The sequence below is a fragment of the Salmo trutta genome, chromosome 17, assembly GCF_901001165.1.
Source record: "Salmo trutta chromosome 17, fSalTru1.1, whole genome shotgun sequence".
NCBI lineage: Eukaryota > Metazoa > Chordata > Actinopteri > Salmoniformes > Salmonidae > Salmo > Salmo trutta.
In genome coordinates, this window is record NC_042973.1 from 21,982,038 (window position 1) to 22,006,305 (window position 24,268).

At 42.2% G+C, this 24,268-nt stretch overlaps 1 protein-coding gene across 3 annotated transcripts in view; it reads left to right on the forward strand.

Moving 5' to 3' along the window:
• jph3b (junctophilin 3b) overlaps window positions 1–16,829 on the forward strand; it is a 31,926-nt gene extending 15,097 nt beyond the window's left edge. The window contains exons 3-5 of one of the 3 annotated variants that reach the window (XM_029696131.1): window positions 7,980–8,104; window positions 10,946–11,973; window positions 13,241–16,829. In XM_029696131.1, the coding sequence (XP_029551991.1) occupies window positions 7,980–8,104; window positions 10,946–11,973; window positions 13,241–13,321 (1,234 nt within the window). In that variant the 3' untranslated portion in view covers window positions 13,322–16,829. Of the gene's footprint in view, window positions 1–7,979; window positions 8,105–10,945; window positions 11,974–13,240 lie in introns of those variants that run through there. The other 2 variants (XM_029696132.1, XM_029696133.1) reach the window with 2 other exon arrangements.
• The last annotated feature ends 7,439 nt before the right edge of the window (window positions 16,830–24,268 follow it).

Consider the following 24,268-nt stretch of genomic DNA (forward strand, 5'->3'; position numbering starts at 1 on the left):
GCCTTAGACCGCTGCACCACTCGGGAGTATGATCTGTTACGTTTGGTATGTTATATAATATGTATTAATTTGTGGATGTCCCTCATCCATTTCATATGATATGTTATGAATTGCAATTCATATAATATGTTACGAATTTGCAATACATATGAATGTTACAAATTCCAATTTGTTGGGGCTAACATTAACTAGATGGCTTGGTGGCTAACACTAATGTTAGCTAGGTGGCTAACATTAGCTAGGCTAGGGGTTAAGGTTAAGGGTTATGTTTTTGGTTGAGGTTTTGGTTAAGATTAGGTTTAAGGTTAGGGTTAAAGTTAGGGTTAAGGTTAGCTAACATGCTAAGTAGTTGCAAAGTAGCTAAAAAGTAGTACGTAGTTGCAAAGATGCTAATTAGCTAAAATGCTAAAGTTGTCCGTGATGAGTTTCGAACACGCAACCTTTGCGACATTCGCGTGATTGCATAATATCATGAAGATTTGTATCGGGACGTAATTTGTTTAGCAAACTCTGCTATCACATGTAGCCTACACTGTAGGCCTACATTGTACAGTAGCATACAGAAACACCATTAGCCAAAAACATAGAACCACTAGAGAGACAGCAGTCACACACAGCATGATGTTAAAGGATAAGAAGCTCATTCCTTCAGACATAATAAGCCAGTAGGTCCCAATCATAAGAATACAAAAACACAACCATTAGGCTAAGCATTTCTCAGTCAAATTGTATAACTATTACTTTTCATCATGTTCACCACACAAAGTAACCAGTGATCAATCTAAAGTTTAAATGCAACAATGTTTCACACACATACTGTAAGTTCTTTTCAAAGAGACAGCTAACAACAGCAAGCGAGCTGCAATTAAAAAACACTGTTCCATTCACCAGACAATGATCATTTGAAACATAACTTCTTGTTGAAAGTTCATCTTGAAAAGGGTGAAGCCACAGTAACAAATTAGCAACAACATCCACTTCGATAACACATGCTGCAGCTGCTACACACTTTTAACTAGCTTACAACAAAAGCTAGCTAGCTAAACCGTGGGAAAACTATTGCTCGCTGTTGTGCAGTGACCTATCCGCCTTCAAGAAGCTGGAAGTTTCCATACGTTTTTGTAAGAACCGTCCCACCCAAGTCAAAACGTGATTGGTTGATTCCACTGTCACTCCTAAATTATGCCCTAATACAGTTGAATGGCAGATGCCTTCTATCTAGCTTCTGAGGGCCTAGCCAATGGCTGACACAGCTAGCTAGATTTATCTCCCCGGAGACCAACAAAGAAAAATCCTGATTGGATCATTGTTTTTGCTTCAGTGTTAACCCTTTTCTTTCCAAAACAACCTGAAGAGTTTCAGTCAGAATATCATTGAGAAGGATAATATAATCAGAATGCCAATGAAATATTATTGAAAAGATTAAATAGAAATTCAAACAAAGTGTATATTTTAAAATGACAACAATTATTTTATAAATCCTTAGGTCTTCTCTGAAGGTGTAGAAGACCCTCACGGTTCCCCACTGTTAGTTTGTGTATCCCCTTCTGGGCTGAGGAACTGAAAGAATGTATGGTAACATTGAGCTACATCACATTGTATTTATTTTAACAAACTGTCCCCAGTGACTATTCATTTAGTTATAAACTAGGGTTGGTTTACAGTGACTACTGTAATCCAAAAAATACTTATTTCCCTCATTAAAATGCAAATCAATTTATAACAATTTTTGACATGCGTTTTTCTGGATTTTTTTGTTGTTATTCTGTCTCTCAATGTTCAAATAGACCTACCATTAAAATTATAGACTGATCATTTCTTTGTCAGTGGGCAAACGTACAAAATCAGCAGGGGATCAAATACTTTTTTCCCTCACTGTACATAGCTGGTTGCGCTTGGATATCACACATGCATGTGGAACTCTGCATGGCCCACTATACTGAGTTCCTCTTCCTGACCAAGCCAGACTGGGGTCTGAATGAGGCTGGTATGGATTGTTTAAACACGTTGCCCGGAACCTTGATGGGTCTATATTGATGGGTGAGCAGTAGAGGCAATCAATGATGTGGGTATACACGGTCATGGTGTCATGGCTATGAACTATTACATCATTATTTGAAAGCATGTATGCATTTGTTCATATGTGTGTGTGTGTGACGTGTGTGTGTGTGTGTGTGCGTGCGGGCATGCACATGTGTATGTGTGTCCGTGCATGTGTGTATGTGTTTTTGTGGTTGACAGAGAGAGATAAAGAGAAAGCGCAATTAGGCCATAAGCTATGATAACAGAATATCTGTGTGATCTGCCTGTTTCTTGACTCAGTTCTGCACTCCTGTGTTGGGCCGTTGAAGCCTTCTCCTGGAGGGAGGTGGGAGAAAGGCATGACGGGAGATAGAGAAAGAGAGAGAGAGAGACAGAGATACAGAGAGAAAGAGAGAGAGCGACAGAGGGAAAGAGAGAGAGACAGAGATACAGAGAGAAAGAGAGAGAGCAGAGGGAGGGAGTGATATCTGCATTGGCGGACAGCCGGAGAGAGACAAGGGAGGCTGAACTGGAGGCTGGCCCACACACACACACACACACAATTTGCACAAAAATATATGTGCGTGCAAACAAATGTTCAAACACCCACGCTTACAACCTTCATACCCAGCACACTCTTCCAAGATCTCCAAAGTCTTAACTATGCATATCGATGAATTATTATATCATAGGACGCAACCCCAAAGGCTATTACTCTAAAAACTAGGGACTTTAGTCTTGTTTTACATAGCTATGTTACGTTTTGTGGGCATCTGTACACTTTCATGTGTGTGTCTGTGTTTCTACACATACATACAGTATATGCAAGGGTATGCATTTGCTATATTTGGTTCTAAAACTCAAATCCTATGTAAGCTCATCAAACTCTTCCAGGCACACTGGCTACAGCTAAGTACCTACACAGGGCAGCAGGTAGCCTAGCGGTTAAGAGCATTGGTCAGTTACCGAAAGGTGGTTCGAATCCACGAGACGACTAGGTGACAAATCTGACGATGGGCCCTTGAGAAAGGCACTTAACCCTAATCGCTCCTGTAAGTTGCTCTGGATAAGAGCCTCTGCAAATGTTTCTTTTTTTAAGTATAATAACAGGGCACACTGGCTACAGCTAACTACCTACACAGGACACACTGGCTTCAGCTAACTACCTACACAGGACACACTGGCTACAGCTAACTACCTACACAGGACACACTGGCTACAGCTAACTACCTACACAGGACACACTGGCTACAGCTAACTACCTACACAGGACACACTGGCTACAGCTAACTACCTACACAGGACACACTGGCTACAGCTAACTACCTACACAGGGACACACTGGCTACAGCTAACTACCTACACAGGGACACACTGGCTACAGCTAACTACCTACACAGGACACACTGGCTACAGCTAACTAACTACACAGGACACACTGGCTACAGCTAACTACCTACACAGGGACACACTGGCTACAGCTAACTACCTACACAGGGACACACTGGCTACAGCTAACTACCTACACAGGACACACTGGCTACAGCTAACTACCTACACAGGGACACACTGGCTACAGCTAACTACCTACACAGGACACACTGGCTACAGCTAACTACCTACACAGGGACACACTGGCTACAGCTAACTACCTACACAGGACACACTGGCTACAGCTAACTACCTACACAGGACACACTGGCTACAGCTAACTACCTACACAGGGACACACTGGCTACAGCTAACTACCTACACAGGGACACTCATTATAGATGAAGGCATCTACACCTCTATGCAGCAGGATAATACATTTATCTCAACCCATGTCAGCTGATTCAGTGTGGCACTGCTGTAGCACAGAGAGAGGAGAGGATGAGAGCAGGGGTATGGGGGTATCATTTTGTATACAGGAACAATAGCAGCCACTGCTTGACTTTAAAGCTGTGCTAAAATACAGTAAGGAGAATGTGGGTAACATACCTCTGTCTGTGAGGACAGGGAAGCACATTTCGAGGAACACCGTGTGAGAAGAGATTGACCTCAACCGTTCTATGCTAAACATTTTAATTGCCTCTAGAGCAGTTCTCTGGTGCAAACAGTACTCAGGCTAACCCAGATATTATGAGAGGAAAGGTATTTTCCTTGTAGAACTCCAAGACAAAAGTTTCTCTTAGAGGTAAGATACCAAGAAATAATGCATAGTCACAGAATAATATAGGCAAACAACAACAAACACTCACACAGAGAGAGAGAGAGATAGAGACATACTCACACAGAGAGAGAGAGAGATAGAGACATACTCACACACAGAGAGAGAGGAGACCACAGTAGGACAGAAAGAGACCACAGTAGGACAGAAAGAGACCACAGTAGGACAGAAGGAGACCACAGTAGGACAGAAGGAGACCACAGTAGGACAGAAGGAGACCACAGTAGGACAGAAAGAGATCACAGTAGGACAGAAAGAGACCACAGTAGGAGACCACAGTAGGACAGAAAGAGACCACAGTAGGACAGAAAGAGACCACAGTAGGACAGAAAGAGACTACAGTAGGACAGAAAGAGACCACAGTAGGAGAGAAAGAGACCACAGTAGGAGAGAAAGAGACCACAGTAGAACAGAAAGAGACCACAGTAGGACAGAAAGAGACCACAGTAGGAGAGAAAGAGACCACAGTAGGAGAGAAAGAGACCACAGTAGAACAGAAAGAGACCACAGTAGGACAGAAAGAGACTACAGTAGGACAGAAAGAGACCACAGTAGGACAGAAGGAGACCACAGTAGGAGATCACAGTAGGACAGAAAGAGACCACAGTAGGAGACCACAGTAGGACAGAAATAGACCACAGTAGGACAGAAAGAGACCACAGTAGGACAGAAGGAGACCACAGTAGGACAGAAGGAGACCACAGTAGGACAGAAAGAGATCACAGTAGGACAGAAAGAGACCACAGTAGGAGACCACAGTAGGACAGAAAGAGACCACAGTAGGACAGAAAGAGACCACAGTAGGACAGAAAGAGACCACAGTAGGACAGAAAGAGACTACAGTAGGACAGAAAGAGACCACAGTAGGAGACCACAGTAGGACAGAAAGAGACCACAGTAGGACAGAAAGAGATGTTCATGAGATGTTAACAGGGTAATTGCATTTATCAGAGTCCCTGCGTCATGTCAGTCATGTTTTAGACAGAATCCTGTCCACACATGTGCAGCTGATGAGACATTGATACCGGAAACAAGCATGAATCGTCTCCGGCTCTGTTCAACTCCATCTTGATGCAACTTATTAAAAAGAGGCTCCTTATGTGTGTCATCCTGAGGATTAGTGAGACTCTCCTTGTGTCCCAAATGGCACCCTATTCCCCAGACGGATCTGGTCATGCCTTAGTCAGGCCATTCTAGGTTACTTAAGATTGTATAAGCATGGCCCCTTTCCCATTAACATACGTTTAGCTGGCAGCTTTTCTCAAGACAAATATATTCAGTGTGAATGAATGCGTTAGATAGATAAAGGTGTGAGAGGAAGTTAGCTCTCTAAATGTCTGCTATAGCGGAGGTGGTGAGGAGGGAGATTGTCTTTACTTGTGTGTTACAAGGTGAGTGCAGGTTGTGTGAAAAAACGTGTCTGTGTTTGCATGAGAAAGATGGTTCAAGAGGTCGAGACATTGTGCTTTGTGAGAGTCAGAGAGCGGTGAAATAACTTCTGTTCATGTGTGCATGTATGTTTGTGTGTGTGTGTGTGTGTGTGTGTGTGTGTGTGTGTGTGTGTGTGTGTGTGTGTGTGTGTGTGTGTGTGTGTGTGTGTGCGTGTGCATGCGTGCACACACACACACACACACACACACACACACACACACAAACATACATGCACATGAGAGTAAGAAGGTGTATTAGGAGGGATGAGGGGTGCAGGAAAAAAGTCCTGTGTGTGTCTGGTGTCTCCGTGAAATCAGAAGTGGTGTTCTTACTGCTGTGGCTTGGTGTGATATAAATAGGCAGAGAATCAAATCCATATCTGCCTTACACGCCAGCACATGTGCTAGTGTGTGTGTGTGTCTGTGTGAGTGAGTGAGGGAGTGAGGGAGTGAGGGAGTGATGTAGGGAGGGAGGGAGGGAGGGTGGGGTGATCACTGCATTCTTTGTAAATGATGAAGCTGTAAAATAACTCATGCAGTGCTCTGGGGCACAGTAACACTGAATGGAAGATTCCTATCCCCCTCTCTCTCTCACTATGTTTCTCACTCCCTTGCTCCTGCAGTTGCTAGGACAACAGTCCAGGAGAGGGCTGGTCCCCGGTAGAACAAGATGAGGAGCTCTATCCCCCTCTCAGCTCACCTCAGCTAACCTCCTCACCACACCCCTCTCTAACACCCACTAATGTGTCCCTACCAAACACACCAGGCCAGCCAACACTGTCCACACACAGCTATCTAAAATTAACAAACAGAGACTTTTACAGACTATTACTCACACACTACTTTCTGGACACGGACGGACGGATAGACGCACGTACGCACGCACGCACGCACGCACGCACACAGTGCTGTGAGCTCTAGTGCCAGGGTGAAGAGAGACAGAAGCAAAAAGAAACAAAGGCAAAGAAAATCAATAACCATCGACATGCAATACTGCACCAAGACAGTTCCTGCACAAACAAGGAGGAGAGAGGGAAATAGAAAAGGAAAGAGACAAAATAGAGGGTTCAGAGAGAGAGACTAGAAAGAATGGTAAAGGCAAAACGATTGGGTAAGCACCATATGTTTTCCTCTGGACGTGGCTTTATGTCATGCGAGCTAAAACGGAATTATCCATTTGAAGGGATTGTAAGTGCACATTATCATCAGGCCTCTATTATTTTATGAGCCCACAGTAGTGTGACACAGAAACAGATGTCAGAATGGGGCTATCTGTCAAATACCAGAGGGGTATACTACGAAGGAAGCTACAGATGGAGGATCTTAATTTGAGCCAGTTTGATACAGCAGGGAAATAATCCTGCAGCCACAGGAAATGTGAATTATTACGTGGATTATAATTAATATTTTCAATTCAGCAGGCTATAGTGTGAAATAAGCTTTTAGATGTGAGGTATTTATTTTATTAGTTATCGTTAAGGTCGTCTTTGGTGTGCTTATCAATGCACAAGTACCTTTTTGCCACTCCTGTCAACAAAATAATTGTATTGTCATACAAAGGTTTTACTGTGTGAAGTTTCAAGTGCATTCTGTCATTACCAAATGTGTAATGTGATAGGTATTTCAACATTACTATTTTTTAACACACACAAAAACATTTAATAAAAAAATATTTAATCAGTCATCTTCCTCAAATGAAGTGGATGATGACGCAATCTTTGCGAGAGGGAGAGAATCTGATTTCATTGGTCCTCAACTCACGGCTCAGATACTCAGACACCTGCACCAGAGCAGGTTAGTTCTGAAGGATTCATTGCAATAGAAACGTACCTGGCTAAAAGGTGAGAAACTTTCGTGGTACCGGTTATCCCGAGTTGAACTCGGTTATCCCGAGTTGAAGATTTGACCAAAGTTACCTCGGTAACTCCTAAAACTTGATTCGTAGTATCGTGCTCTGGGTTCAAAGACAAGTAGTTGAATATTGGAATTTATTAGAAATACACTTGGAAAGTATTTGAAATACACTGACTCAAATACACTCCCATGCATTTAACCCAGGCATTTTAAAATAGTATTTGAAATAAGTATTTGAAAATATGTTAAAATAGTAGGCTATTTATAGGAAATGATTTGAAAATACTCCAGCATTGGAATTGGGCAGCCCTGACTTAGAGGGTCTGACCTCACAGGAGAAATGGGAATTGGCTGTCTATTATATTATGCATTCCAATGCACGTACAGTACACTCACAAAGTCAGTCATGCAACTTTCTCCCTGCAGTTGCATTCTTTAATGAATTATTATTTACTCACCACCAGGACAGCCCATGCACGAGGGAAGGCGGAGGCGGCCATGGGAGCAGCCCAGAAGGCCCAGGAAGAGTGTCGCCTTGCCAGGGTCACCGCCAAAGAGTTCTCCCCCTCCTTCCAGCACCGCAAAAACGGTGAGTGTGCCACCATCCCCATAGCAACCATCAATACACCAGAAGCACCAATTTTGTCACACACAGTCTTTTTATAACCACAAATGTCAATACACTAATGCCATGAGTCTATTTGGCACTCACAGTGTGTCACTTTATTTCATCAACTTGAAATGCTGAGAGAAAATACATACTGCATCATATATGAATAAACATACATGTAAGTCAACAGCTAACCCCTAATAAGTCAACATGTAACTAATGGCAAGAGAGAGGAGAGAATGGCCAAGTCAATCAGGTGTCAGTGGCAGGCATGTGGGTGCTCTACCGTATGTGCTCGGGCCCCATGGGACCGGTTACCCACAGTGCAGTGCAAGTCATGAGTGATGGAGGCAGCAACAGGAAGCTGGAGGGAGGTCAACAATGAACTTTCCAACAAGCCCACGCAAGGCAGGCTGACTGACACACACACACACACACACACACACACACACACACACACACACACATACACACACACTTCTTGACATATACTGTCCCTTGCTTGTTTGTTTGTTCCATGTACCTGACAATACCTTGATGGCTGTTTTTAATGTCATGACATTATAAAGACTCACAGTTACAGATTCCCTAGGAGGCTGAGTTTATTCTCAGAGCAACGACAACAGCATTAGTCTTAACTGAAACGGGTCATTTCACCAAGCTCTTATGCGCCAACAAAACCCTTTGCATACAATATCTGTGCACTTGCACATAATAAATTAGCCCTTTGAGCACTGTTGAGGCTCAGAGTGAGAGTGATAGTGTTGTGCTGTGCCTTGCCATGCTGTGCTATGCTGCCTGTTGAGCAGAGTAAAGATTGTGTGAGTGCTGTGACTGGCTGAGTACAGACGTCTGGGAGACAGCGAGGTAAGGGTAGGCAATGCAGAGAGAGAAAGGAGTGTCTGGCGTAACTGAGTAGAATGCTTAACCAGCCCCCCCTCTCTCTCTGGTGCTGCTGACTGAAAAACCTTGAAAAGAGGCAGAGTCTAGTCTACAGACAGGACAGGAGTTGTCAGGAATAGTCTGTCTGTCTAAGAGGTATTCTATTCTATTGTGTTGTGTGCATGATTGCATAATAGAATGGGAACATCAACTACACACATCTCAGGAAAGGAATTTAGGTCATTTAAGGTCAATATATGGGGTTATGGTTCCTTCCATATGCACGTCCCTTTGATTTCCTTTACATAATGCTGACATCATCTGGTTGACGTTAGCAGTACAGCTGTTCATGTCGTTCATGGGGTAAATTGGCCATGGCCATATGACAGAGGTTGGACTTCATGAATACAAAACAAAGAGAACTCTAAATCATTCACTTTGAAAAGGGACTATCCCAATGTAATAACTCTAAATCATTCACTTTGAAAAGGGACTATCCCAATGTAATAACTCTAAATCATTCACTTTGAAAAGGGACTATCCCAACGTAATAACTCTAAATCATTCACTTTGAAAAGGGACTATCCCAACGTAATAACTCTAAATCATTCACTTTGAAAAGGGACTATCCCAATGTAATAACTCTAAATCATTCACTTTGAAAAGGGACTATCCCAATGTAATAACTCTAAATCATTCACTTTGAAAAGGGACTATCCCAACGTAATAACTCTAAATCATTCACTTTGAAAAGGGACTAACCCAATGTAATAACTCTAAATCATTCACTTTGAAAAGGGACTATCCCAATGTAATAACTCTAAATCATTCACTTTGAAAAGGGACTATCCCAACGTAATAACTCTAAATCATTCACTTTGAAAAGGGACTATCCCAATGTAATAACTCTAAATCATTCACTTTGAAAAGGGACTAACCCAACGTAATAACTCTAAATCATTCACTTTGAAAAGGGACTATCCCAACGTAATAACTCTAAATCATTCACTTTGAAAAGGGACTATCCCAATGTAATAACTCTAAATCATTCACTTTGAAAAGGGACTAACCCAATGTAATAACTCTAAATCATTCACTTTGAAAAGGGACTATCCCAATGTAATAACTCTAAATCATTCACTTTGAAAAGGGACTAACCCAACGTAATAACTCTAAATCATTCACTTTGAAAAGGGACTATCCCAATGTAATAACTCTAAATCATTCACTTTGAAAAGGGACTATCCCAATGTAATAACTCTAAATCATTCACTTTGAAATGGGACTATCCCAATGTAATAACTCTAAATCATTCACTTTGAAAAGGGACTATCCCAACGTAATAACTCTAAATCATTCACTTTGAAAAGGGACTATCCCAATGTAATAACTCTAAATCATTCACTTTGAAAAGGGACTATCCCAATGTAATAACTCTAAATCATTCACTTTGAAAAGGGACTATCCCAACGTAATAACTCTAAATCATTCACTTTGAAAAGGGACTATCTCAATGTAATAACTCTAAATCATTCACTTTGAAATGGGACTATCCCAATGTAATAACTCTAAATCATTCACTTTGAAAAGGGACTATCCCAATGTAATAACTCTAAATCATTCACTTTGAAAAGGGACTATCCCAATGTAATAACTCTAAATCATTCACTTTGAAAAGGGACTATCCCAACGTTGTGTGTCATGCTGTCCTGACTCTGTCTCTTTGTTGTGTCTCTGTCTGTGTCTCTCTCTCTCTGTCTGTGTCTCTCTCGTGTCTCTGTCTGTGTCTCTGTCTGTGTCTCTCTCTCTCTGTGTCTCTCTCGTGTCTCTGTCTGTGTCTCTGTCTGTGTCTCTCTCTCTCTGTGTCTCTGTCTGTGTCTCTCTCTCTCTCTGTGTCTCTGTCTGTGTCTCTCTCTTTGTCTCTGTGCTGTTGGTCAGGAGTAGAGGTCCAAAGGCCAAAGCATCAGAACTCCAGTGAGAACGACATTGAGATGGTCTCCAGTGGCACAGGGCCAGACAGTCCTGAACTCTACATGAAGGGCACTACGCCCCCAAACTTGACCCCTGACCTTAGCCCTGAGGCCAGCCACCCCTCCTCGCCCCCCTGCAGCCCTGCCACCACCAAGCCACCCTGCACCAAGAACGCTCGCTTCCTGCGGCAGAGTGCTGTGGACGATGCTGGGGGTGGTGGCGGTGGGGGAGGGGGCAGTAGTGGGCAGGAGATCCAGGTGCTGATGGAGGGGCGTGGAGGGGGGGAGTACCTTAGGGCCAACAGCTGGTGCGAGGACAAGGACAAGCGCTCTTATAAAGGGGGCAGCAGGGGGGGCAGCTGGGGCAGAAGTCGCTCTACCATCCCCTCTGTCCAAGAGGAGGCCAGGGGCAGCGGGCGCACCAACGGCCACGGCCACAAGCACGCCTCCTCAAATCATAAGTCTCGAGAGCATGGTTCATCCAATCACAAGGCCTCCAGGGACCGGTGGTCGGACTGCCCGTCAGCATCGTGGAGGTCCCAGCGGACGCACAGCGGTGACACACGGCTGCTGGAGCAGGACGAGGAGAAGCTGAGCAACTACGAGATGGAGATGAGGCCGCTGCAGCCGATGGACTCCAACTCCCAGAAGCCCTATGGGCTGGGAGAGGAGGGCCATGGTCATGGGGGCGAAGCCCACTCCCACACGCTGCAGAGACAGCGGCCTAATAAGAGCCGGGAGGCCAGGGAGGGCCGAGACATGGAGGCGGCACGGCCTTCAGGGGTACGGGAGGGTAAGGAGGGTAAAGAGGGAAAAGAGGGCAAGGAGGGACAGGCCCCAGACTCAATGCAAAAGATGGACAGTCTGCGCAAGGAGGACAAGCTGGAGGCTCGGCCTCTGCGCAGGGATCTCACCCTCTCCCCCCCACAGAAATCCTCACCCATTGCACTAGAACACGACGATGACAAGAAACTGACCCAGCTCAAAGCAAACTCGGTAAGGAGTCCTCCTCTGAACCACACATTCATAGTCACATTTAGTCATGTAATTTGTTTATTGTGTGCACACATGCAGAAAAATACACATGCATGAGTATTCACTTCCACTCACACAGCTCTCAGATACAACTTTACTGTAGACAGACAAAATAACAGAATGAACTCTTGTGTAAGGTAGCAAGTGGGAGCATCCCAGGACCTGGTGTAGTCTCCTGATAGACAGGTGCTCTACACAACACAGACACCTCGGTTGGGCTTCTAACCTCCCACAGTCCCCTCCACCGCACCACAGCCTCAGCTAGCTATCTCCCACTGTACTCCCAGCACCTTAGTAACAGCAGATTGGCAAAGTAGCTCCTTCCACAAAGCAGCCCCGCATTGGCTGCCCCACGCTCTGTTGCTAGGGAACAGGTTATGCCTTGCTTCAGCGGTAGCCAATAAGTGGGCGTGTGATGGTGACTGGAGGGGGGGGGGATGTTTGCAGCCGCAGTGAGGCAAGTAATGCAGCGAACTTGTGTAAGACAGGTTCACATGAAACATAGACGTAGATTCTACAAGTGATCACATTGTAAAACACTCTTGGACAAAGATCCCACTATCATATATTTTAACAGCCTAGGCAAACATACATCCATCCATGAGGATACTCCAACACAGAGCTAATGTCCATGTATCTCACTAACAAATGGGATCAGTGACCTGAGCCATCTACACAACATGTTTGGCATGGAGAATGCACCACGTAAAAGACATGATGAATTATACACAATACATCCTTAGGGTTAATCATTCAGTAACATGGTGTGGAGTAAACATAGCTGCTGTAGGCTACCAATGATTGTGTGAATTACAGTGTAAAGATGTATCTTTATTCAAAATATTTTAGATATCATACTATGGACTCAGTTGCTTTGATAATTACATAGGTCATTTGTTATGCTCTCTACCTTGTACAATAGATCCAGTCCTGCACATTTTCCATGACAGTGTTACAGTACATATTCCCATCAGTTAGATTTCACTAATAGTCTGCTGTTTAGACATGCTGGCTCTAAATGACACAGAGACTCACTTGAAAATATTGTATCTCTCAAATTAACCTAATTATACAGAGTAAATACCAAAATCAAAGAAAGTACACATTAGCTGTGTATTTGCTTGTGTGTTAAGGCAGCGCTGTGTGTGTGTGTGTGTGTGTGTGTGTGTGCTTACGTTAGTGAAAGTCTGAATGAACATGTTCTATTCTCTCCCTCCCTCCTCCACAGAGCTCCAGCTCAATTCTGGTCGTCATGGTGATTTTGCTCAACATTGGAGTCGCAATTTTGTTTATCCACTTTTTTATTTAAAAATGTATTGCCTATTGATTCATTTTATTATTATACATTATTATGAGTATTATCATGACTATCAGTATCCAGCCCTTGACCATTTGACACTTCTGTAAAGAATACAGTAAGAGGATAAACAATATGGGCATACAGATGGTTCCCAATGCCCAGATTTCAGATAAGCAGTTATCTGCAAAACATTTTGGATTTAATTCTTTCTCTCCCTGAAAGTACCTGTTTATCTTCTTAAATCATAGTTTAAAAACGTATAATTAAAATGTTTCATTTGCTCACGTCTGACATGTTAATATATATTATTTTTATTCCTTAATTGCCTTTTCTCTCTGTTGATATTGCTGATGTTCTTTTGATTGAGTTTGTTTGGGGTGGTAGACTCAGATGAGTGGTGGCACTGCCTGTATGATGGTGTAGTGGGTCAAATGAGGCAGAAGATAATGTATCTACTCTGGTTGTGACTGTGTCCACCTGACCTGGGTTCAAATACTATTTAATAATATTTTAAAATACTGTATCTGTGCTTGATTGAGATTACCTGTTGCAATGGAAACAATAGAAAAGTCCCAAAAGTGCAAAACCATGCCTACCTGACAATTGAGGCAGGCTAAAGCAAATGCTGAAAGTATTTGAAAGATTTCAAGTAGAATTTGAACACAGGTGTTGTCCACCCAGTAATACAAGGTTCGAAGGGATGGGAAACGGCCCCCTGTCCCCTGTCCTACCCAGTGCCCTCCGAACCCTCCCCCTCCTCTCCCCCTGCACATATCACCCTTCTGGCACGTTGTTCCCCTTCACGATTATAAGTTCAGCCTCTCACCCCGCATCCTTCCCCTTCCCGGTAGTCCACTCATGACATCACACCATATCCTGTTACCCTCTTTTCCGTGTTTCATGTAACTCTCCTTTCATTTTATACCCCACCGTGCTCCCCAAATCCTAACAACCAACCATCTTCACCAAGACTTCATTTTGTTTCCTTCTTTCATGAAAATATGATTAAATAAAAATAGGGCTGCAAAAAAACTTTTGCAACTACAGAATCTGGTCAGCAACAGGACATGTTTACAATCTGAAAAACCAGGATGACCAATACAAAATTGCCTCTAACAACTATAACACCATACCTATCTATGTTAGTAAATTTTAGCAACTCGGGTTACCAAGATTGAAACATGCGCAAGGAATTACTCTTTATCAACTCTAATCCGTCTGCAACCGGAGTAGGAATAGTTCTGTCTGAAAGGACTTCATCCAGGTCTCTAATGTAAAAGATTCTCTCTGTAGTCTACAACAAGTCTCTAATGTAAAATATTCTCTCTATAGTCTACAACAAAAGTCTAATGTAAAAGATTATCTCTATAGTCTACAACAAAAGTCTCTAATGTAAAAGATTCTCTCTATAGTCTACAACAAAAGTCTAATGTAAAAGATTCTCTCTATAGTCTACAACAAAAGTCTCTAATGTAAAATATTCTCTCTATAGTCTACAACAAAAGTCTCTAATGTAAAAGATTCTCTCTATAGTCTACAACAAAAGTCTCTAATGTAAAAGATTCTCTCTGTAGTCTACAACAAGTCTCTAATGTAAAAGATTCTCTCTATAGTCTACAACAAAAGTCTCTAATGTAAAAGATTCTCTCTATAGTCTACAACAAAAGTCTCTAATGTAAAAGATTCTCTCTATAGTCTACAACAAAAGTCTCTAATGTAAAAGATTCTCTCTATATTCTACAACAAAAGTCTCTAATGTAAAAGATTCTCTCTATAGTCTACAACAAAAGTCTCTAATGTAAAAGATTCTCTCTGTAGTCTACAACAAAAGTCTCTAATGTAAAATATTATCTCTGTAGTCTACAACAAAAGGAAATCGTGATCTAAAGGAAATAACTCTCAAACACACACACTGTACAATTCCATGTACACAACAGGTACAATACTCATGCACGTCTGTCCAGTGGAGTGATGATACGCTAGATTTGTATAAAATATTGACATTCCAACCAACTTTATCAATATCTCTCTGGCCTTTAATGTACAGGTTGAACTTCATATGAGGACTACAGGGCATGTCATCTAACTGCCCCTTTGGCCCCTACAGAGTCTCTCTCTCTCTCTCTCTTTCTCTTTACAGTATAATGACTAAAGGTTTCTACCCAAACCTCACCCCACACCTGGTCTGGAGCCACTGGCTGGCCGTACAGTAAGAGACTGGTGTGCCCAAGTACAAGTTCAGAGACTGTTATGTTTCAAACTGCTGCTTTCAAAACAATGATTTACCAAGACAGAAAAAATCATAAACATTTTTAGCTATTTGCAAGACGTCTGAAAAAACGCCAACTGCCTTGTTTTATAAAGTAAGAAAAAAAATATATTCTAAAATGCATGGTCACGTATGTTTTAGATTTGTATACATTTTTTGAAAAAAAAAGAAATAAATAAAATAAAAAACATTTTAAAATGTCATCCCAATGAGGAAAGGTTGTCTTTTACAGGCTTTGCCAAGTTGCTCTTAGTTGTGAGCAAGCAGAACCTTTCCAGGTGTTGTCCAGTACTGTTCTGAGAAGCAGAATCTTCCATAGGATAGCCTCGGCTGGAGCTATAGTTCGGTACAGTAAAGGAGTCAGACACAGTATACTGCATCCCACTGCTTCTCCATGACAAAGCCCACATCTTAGACCTAACTAAACAAGAGAGAGAAAAAACAAACAGACAAACTAAGAGAGAAGTGCTTTGTTTATCTTTTATAGCTGGCTAACTAACTCAAAGACTCTGAGACATTTATAGCATGTCTGTAATGGGCTAGTACTCCCTCCTGATTGTCATGGTCCTCCAGTCAGTAATCATTCACAATCTACAGTATGTGTGCTCTCTTCTCTTCCTCCCATACCTCTCCGTTTCTCTATCCAGCAAAGTCAAACAGAGCTGCCGATGTGAAGGAATGAAAGCTGGGGCCAAATGCTTGGAGTTATATTTTTCAAGAACGTTTGTGCCAGTGGAGGCTGCTGAGGGGAGGACGGCTCATAATAATGGCTAGAACGGAGTAAATGGAATTGCATCAAACACATGGAAACCATGGGTATGATGTATTTTATAACATTCCACTAATTCCGCTCCAGCCATTACCACGAGCCCATCCTCCCCAATTAAGGTGCCACCAACCTCCTGTGGTTTGCTCCCCCAGTCTTGACTTACTGAGGTACTGTTGGAAACTGGACTGATACTGTAAGATGGTTAAGGCATATTATGGGAAATGGTTCACTGATTCAAAGAATAACTATGAATATTGGTCCAGAGGGTCTTGATGCTGAGAGGTACAGATGTGATCTACCTGTTCCTGTGGTTTTTCTACCATTCCGACTGGAAGTACCCATCACCCTGAGAGCCCATCGCATGCCCAAGCATGCCCAGTTCTTTTTTTCTCTCCTCTTCTCTTTTATTTATTAACTTTTGGGGGGTCTGTTTGTTTTTGAGTTATGTGGAGAAAATAATGAAAGTGTTTGAAAGAAAACTCATTGTTTGTGGTTATTGAATCCTTGTCTTCTCCCTCTTTCTTCAAGTCTTATTTTGCTCAGATCTTCTCCAACTTTGATATTGTATTATTCACTCAATTCTTTCCATATACAGAAACAGTACTGACTGATATCAGCAATAAAATGCATTTTGTGTGTGTGTGGGGCCACGTGTGTGTGTTTTCCAGAGTGTGTGTTTGCGCATGCGCAATGCGTGTGTATGCAGGTATACACAGCATGTTGTTAAACTGTTAAGGTATACAACATGTTAGATACCAAAGTATGATAAAGATGCAGAGGGAGTAAACCAAACTGCTACTTCAAACTGCACCATTGGAGGGGGGGTCACCATGGCAACCATGATTTAGTATTCCTCTCTGTCACGTGAGGGGCGTGGTCTGACATATGGGGGTGGGGCTAGACTCCTGTGACCCATCTTCTCAATAAAAGGGAGGGCAGAGAAAAGGGAGAAAAAAGGGAAAAGGCAGAGGAAAATGCTGTATCAAGCTCAACACACTTTAATTTCCCTTTAATCAGACTTCCCTCTATGCCATTTAAATTTAAAATAAAAAAATAAAAAAATAATAATACATTTTAGTCATTTAGCAGACGCTCTTATCCAGAGCAACTTACAGTAGTGAATGCATACATTTCATTTCATTACATTTTTTGTACTGGCCCCCCGTGGGAATCGAACCCACGACCCTGGCGTTGCACACACCATGCTGGCGTTGCAAACACCATGCTCTACCAACTGAGACACAGGGAAGGTCCATTTCAATGTGAACTATTCCTCTATACTCCCTTCTCTAGCCTTCTTTCTGTACTATGCTGCTGGATTTCAATAATGCAGAGAAGAATAGCTGATGAAGCAAAGACAAAAATTCCCCTTGAATAGATTTTAAATAGTACATTCCACCTTGGTTTATACTGGCTACCTGTCAATAACATTACACTGTGTGTGTGTGCATGCGTTTGCGTGCGTCCTATACTGTATGTTGCTACATCAGACAGCAAGACCACACAATGAAAATCAGCATGCTGCAGCTTACATAGAAATGATATTCTTTATCTTATTTTACTGGTAAATCATGGCACAAGTACATAACAACAGAGCCTAGTTTTTATTGCTAGTAGTGTCGTACCCCTGTTGCAGCTTAGCATTTTCGGTCATGAATCTTGTTCTGGAGGCAGCTCTGCAGAGTGGTTACTAGCCTGGAACAGCCACAGTCATAAAATCTGATTTTAAACCTAACCATAACCTTAACCACACTGCTAACCTTAATGCCTAACCCTAAATGAAGACCAAAAAGCAATTTTTTTGGTTTTCATAAATGTTTACAATATAGCCAATTTTGACTTTGCAGCTAGCCTATCTAAGGGGAAATCACTCAGTTCTGTCTCCAGGACATGACTCATGACAATAAACATCAACCTGCACTGCTGTCAATTCCCAATAAGCCCTCTCTCTGTTGCCAGACTCTGGAACCACTGTCTTGTTCTTATTGTAGCTCTCTGTATGTCTTGTTGTGTCTCTGATTGCCTCCCTGTCTGCTTGCTGTCTGAAGGAAAGCTAAGCCAATTTCACCAGAGATTACTGTAATAAAATCACTGTGTGGAGTTTAGCCGTGTCCCACCACTAGAAGAGGATTATGGGTCATTCCTCTAAATCTATTGGAGGAGGTAGAGAGGGGTTAGAGAGAGAGGTAACAGTCTGTCAAATATCTATCCAGCTGACAGCTTGGTGTATGATCACAACTACTCTCATAAAACACACACACAAATGGCTACGAAATGTGATTATTTGCCTTAACTGTGTAAGCATAATGTTATCATGAGTCACTAATACTGGGCCTAAACAATCTCAGCGGGACAACATTGAAAAAGGCTGATAATGAGTGATGGTGATTATCATCTAGTCAGTCTGCACCCAATATGGTGTTATGAAAGAGGAGAAGTGTAAATTATGAAACACCAACAAGATCAATAAAACAGGGTATGATATTATACAACTAACATAGAACTAATTGATAAAGACAAACTATGGGTGTGAGTCTCACTTCTCACACACACAGGACTCACGAGACCACTGACTGCATGTGCCCTGACATGTCAGCGGCACTGAGACCAAAAAAGTGTATTTTTATTTCTAATATCAGTCTTTTTTACAGGATTTAATATAAATAAGGGGATTGAAGGCAGATGAGGAAGGGAGTGAGTGAAAAAAAGAGTGGGAAAACATCTGCAGCATCCCAGTAACCTCATCCATCTCTCCATCATTATTCCTCTCTTCATCCCTCCCTCATTCTTTTCAGGTCTGATTTTATTTCATCTTTATTTAACTACGCAAGCCAGTTAAGAACAAATTCTTATTTACAATGACTGGACACCCTGTGGGTATCCCAATCACGTCCAGTTGTGATACAGCCTGGACTCGAACCAGGGATTGTAGTGACGCCTCTAGCACTGAGATGCAGTGCTTTAGACCGCTGCGCCACTCGGGAGCCCAGTGTTAACTTCATCAACAAAAATAGTGACAAAAATATTCGTAAAACACGTTTTTCACTGGCAATTGATGAGACTATAGCTGACTAAAGAAAAAACTATAACTAAATGAAAATTATTTTTAATTTCAATTAAATAAAACGAGATGAGACAAAATTATCTCTGCGACTAAATCTGACTACTAAGTGAACTGGACAAGCATTTCTGGAGAGATTGAGAGCTTTTCAGTGACAAGCACAATTCATATTAGCAGCACAGATGTGTAGCGCAGTTCTGTTCAGCAGTAGGAAGGAAGCACCACACCCAGCACACACAGTCTACATCAGCTGGTGAGCTGTGGGGGAGTAAGCGATGAGTGTGGGCAGACAGGCAGACAGGCTCCGCTCCAGCTCTGCATCTGATTATACACATTGCACAGGCGACTCTCTTGCTTCCCCGTAGCTAACCAGTCACCACCAGCCTTCTAGTTTGCTACCCTTGCCTGGTTAAGACTCTCAAGGTGCTTTACGAAATGAAAAACAATAGCACCATTGAGTTGAATAGTAGAACAACAGTCTAGCTATGTTTTTCACTCCCTTGAGTATAAAAAAATAGGCTGTGTTTGAATTTGTAGTCTCGCTCAACCCTCCCATGTTTCCCACTGCATTTCATAGCCAGGTTCTGTAGCCAACATAGCCAAGTCTCCCTGTTCTCCTCAGAGAAAACGGCTTGATTCTAGCCCTTACCTTAAAAAACAACCTGGGGCGCTTTCAGCGAGCAATGTTTTGGAACATTCAGATAGAAATATTCTATGTAGAACAAACATGCCTCTGACATGTTGAATAAGGAATAATGTCGGCTCTATTCATGGAATTTCTATCTGCAACGTTCGAGGACATTTTCCAGCTGAACGTCGTTGCATGTCAATTCATCAAGCCATGACACTCATATTGTTCCAAAATCGTTTATGTAGTTAGAAACAGATAAGATTAGCATTCCTGTAACGTAATTTGTTGAAATATAGGTTGATCTCCGAGAATCTAAGCTAATTGATTGCACCCAAATTGGACATTCGAATTGATCGGATTCATAGAATATTGAAAAAAGTCAGCTTGATTAACAATTAACTTACTTTCTCAGAGATCAAATTACATTTCAACAAAAATGTTTTTTAATTACAGAAACAATTTCAGAGCATCTGAGATGGTGGGTGTCAAAATCCTCTTTCTTGTGCTTTTTGAGGTGAAACGACCCCCTGGTAGCCTATATGCAAACATTTGTTGGCACAGAAAGAAAGGAAAATGGATAGCAAACAATTTGACTAAATTCCTCTTGCCACTACATGACTGTGTAAATAACTTTATTTGGAGTTAATGTGGACCCAGTGAATCAGACTTGAGCACTTGGACCAGAACTCGAACACTAGCTGGGCTCGTACCAGCCATAGGGACTTGTGACTCGACCATTGGTGACTCTGACATGAGCACAGTGGACTTATGGCTCGATTCGGACTCAAGGTTTAATGAATCGACGACATCACTGGTGGGCAAAACAGTCATAGCGCCTGTTCAAAGTCATTACCCCGTTCTACTTTTGGACATCAATGTGGCTGCGGCATCTGTGGAACTTTGATAAATGACAATGATGCGACCGAGTGACTTTGCCAATACTTTGCGGCACCATCTGGTGATTGAGCTACTCTCTCTCTAATTGTGAGTCTGTTCTGTATGTAATGTACTGCTGACTTAGGAATTTATATGGCCAGATAATTCTTATACAGTATATGTTTGTCATATTTCTGCTGTTGGGAAGAGAATAGGATGGTATGCAGTGAAATATGTTGGTAGGACAAGGCTATGTATGTTTGTGCACATGGAAGTGAGTCATTTGTTTACTTTAAGGTAATGAGGCAATAATGTGATGTGACTAAAATGAAAGGGCATTTAGTTGACTAAAATGGCCCACTGTTTTCATTATTTTGACAAAATCATTATTCAAAGGACACAAATGTGACTAAGACAATATTTTAGTCAAAATCTTAGTGACAAAATGATCTGAATAAAATAGGTCACTCTGGGATAGTTATGTGTAACTAGGTTGCGTTTCATTTGGAGGCACTGATTTCCTCCCTGGCTCTCGTCTCTCTACCTGACCAGAGGGGTCACACCCATTTGTCCATTTTGTTGTCGTTTCTGTGTAATACTAGTAGCAACGTCATGAAGTTCACTTTAGCTAGCCCAGATAAGTTCAACCTCAAACTACAGTAGCTACCAAGAAGCCATTTCAGGCTATCAATGATGTTAGATTAGCTAGCTTGTCTAACTATTTTAGCAAGCATGCATGCTGGTGACGTTGATACTTTAGAAAAGCAAGAATTACTAAATTCACTGAATAAGACTCACATTCCTTTCAATCATTTACCCAGATTAACAGAGATGCATATTTAGCTTCTTTAAACAAAATAAAACAGGAGGATAGACAGCTCAAGTGGTATGCTTAACTATGCATAAAAATGAGAACTGCTAAATTCTCTAACTTCCGGACAGGCGACAGAGACCCCCTCCTAGCCTAGTCGCAATCCAGGCTTCCCTAAAACATGAAGCCTGGGGAAGTTCCCTGGCAGAAATCAGCTAACAAGGGATCGGAACCTGGTGTAAATCAGTGAAAGCTCACAACACTGTCACATTGGTATGAAGGGTCGGGAGACAGGCGCAGGAATGCATAGTTTTTTAAACATTTCTTACCCAAATTACAGCGTGCCATATAAAGGCACGGGGACGAAGACCAAACAAACACTACACAAAACACAGCGTTGAAACCCAAATAAAAGAGCGAGGAGTAAGTCAAATAAATAACACAAGTGCACAATGAATAACACACGGGACGAGACCAGTAATCATCTGCGCAATGGCACGAAAGCCAAAACACACAGCACAGGTACTCACACAAACCAACGGACATTGTAACAACAATTGACAGGACATTGTAAACCAATGGCACACTTATACAATTACTAATCACTGGGAATAGGGGCCAGGTATGCGTAATGAAAGTTCCAGAGTGATCAGTGACAACTTCAAACCAATCAAATGCCTTGCTTGGGCGGAACTCCAAAGGTGCTCACTAGATTAGTGTTATAGGAGCAACAGTGCGTGAGGACTAAAAAGGACGACAAAACAAGCACTGGTGACAAAACATTTTGGAACGTTTGCAGCACGCTGGTTTTCACATAATTTCTCTGTTATTTCTAGATAAGCTAAAGCGGCAGTAAGAGGGGAGAAATGATCAACAATGCTGGCCATATCAATGTTTTACATTTTGACGTTTCTGGTGTGATCCAAAAAACATTCCTTAGCCCAGGACACTTCAACTGGTGACTAGCCAGAAAAAAAGAAAAGGAGCACTCTGTTTCTGCGTAAATCTGATAGATTTATTGATGGGACAAACAAACAACAGTTTCTCAAGTTATATTTGGCTGAAAAGGCTAGCATGAGAGACAAGAACTAGCCAGTCACACCGAGGTTCATTTGAGACTAGCTAACCAACCTTGCTTCACTGATACCTGACCTACTGGGTGAGCAGACTTCTATTCCAGCCCAGCAATAGCACACTTGATTATCTACTCATTAGGTTTGATAGGTTGAGTTAGGTGTGTTATTGCTGGGCTGAAACAGAACCCTGCATACCCAGCAGACCTCCAGTAGGTGTCACAATGTCCACAGAAGGTGGCGCCTCTCCCCGTTCGGGCGGCGGTCGTCGTCGCCGGCCTACTAGCTGCCACCGATTTCCTTCTCTGTTTCGTTTGGTTATGTCTGTGTAGGTTAGCACCTGTTTTGGGTTGTCATTAGTGGAGTTATTTAATCTGTCTGTTTTTTGGTTTGGGGTTGTGTGGGATTGTTAGTGTGTCATCCTTAGTAGGTTGGGTATTTTAGTTTTTACTCCGCTATGCTGTACTTAGGCATGAGGGTCTGCCAGGCTGCGCCCCAACTCAGTTAGGATTTTTCCTGTCCTTTTGAGTTGGCATATTTGGACTCATTCGTTAAACGTGTGTTTTCATGTAGTTTGTCTCCTGCGCCTGACTTCACCCCTCCTACAATTCAGAGATGGTTCTGACAGTAAGGTTGGCCTGCTCCAATTGTAATAGGTTTATACAGTACATTGTGTGTGATGTTTAACTGTATTTCTTTATACAACATTTGCTAAAATAGGTAGGCTTACATATACTGATCAAAAAAATCGCAGACTGTGGGTCACACTTGATAACTAGCTTGCACTTGAAACGAGCATGCGCAACAACTCTCTACAAAATGTGTCCTACCAGGACGGAAAACAGTGATGCACATAACACACAGCACGCAGAGCTATAATACAGATTGAACAATGAGCCAGATGTTTCACTGGGTGTATAAATCTGAAGCATCCAGTTGGCATTTCCACTCACCACCAAATATGGTATGATGATGAGAGGAAGCCCAGTGTCAGCAGTGGATGAAGATGGAGCGAGATGGATTTTGGCCGACATCCTGCAAATTTTGGATCGATTAACCATTTGATCTCAATTCAGTTTTCTGTTCCCAAAACTAAAATCTGTTCTGTTGCTAAACAACCAACCCCTCCATATATTCAGGCAAAGCTTTGGCATAAATCAGTAGCACCCAGTTTTTCATAAAATATCTATCTGGATTTTGCCTATCGGATAGGATTAAATGCATAGAAATAGAATGAATAGAACAGATGAATGATTGACTTGAATGGGGACTCCCATTCTATTGCTATTTATTTAATCCTATCCAATAGGCTAAATCCAGATAGATAACTTTTGAAAACCTGGGCCCATGGTAGAGCAGTGTATTCCATAAATGCCACCCGTAGTCTCAATAGCCAATAACAGACTCATTGTCAGCCGGATACTTTTTCCACTTTGTACTTTTTGTGCGCTCTGGTTGGCTGCAGT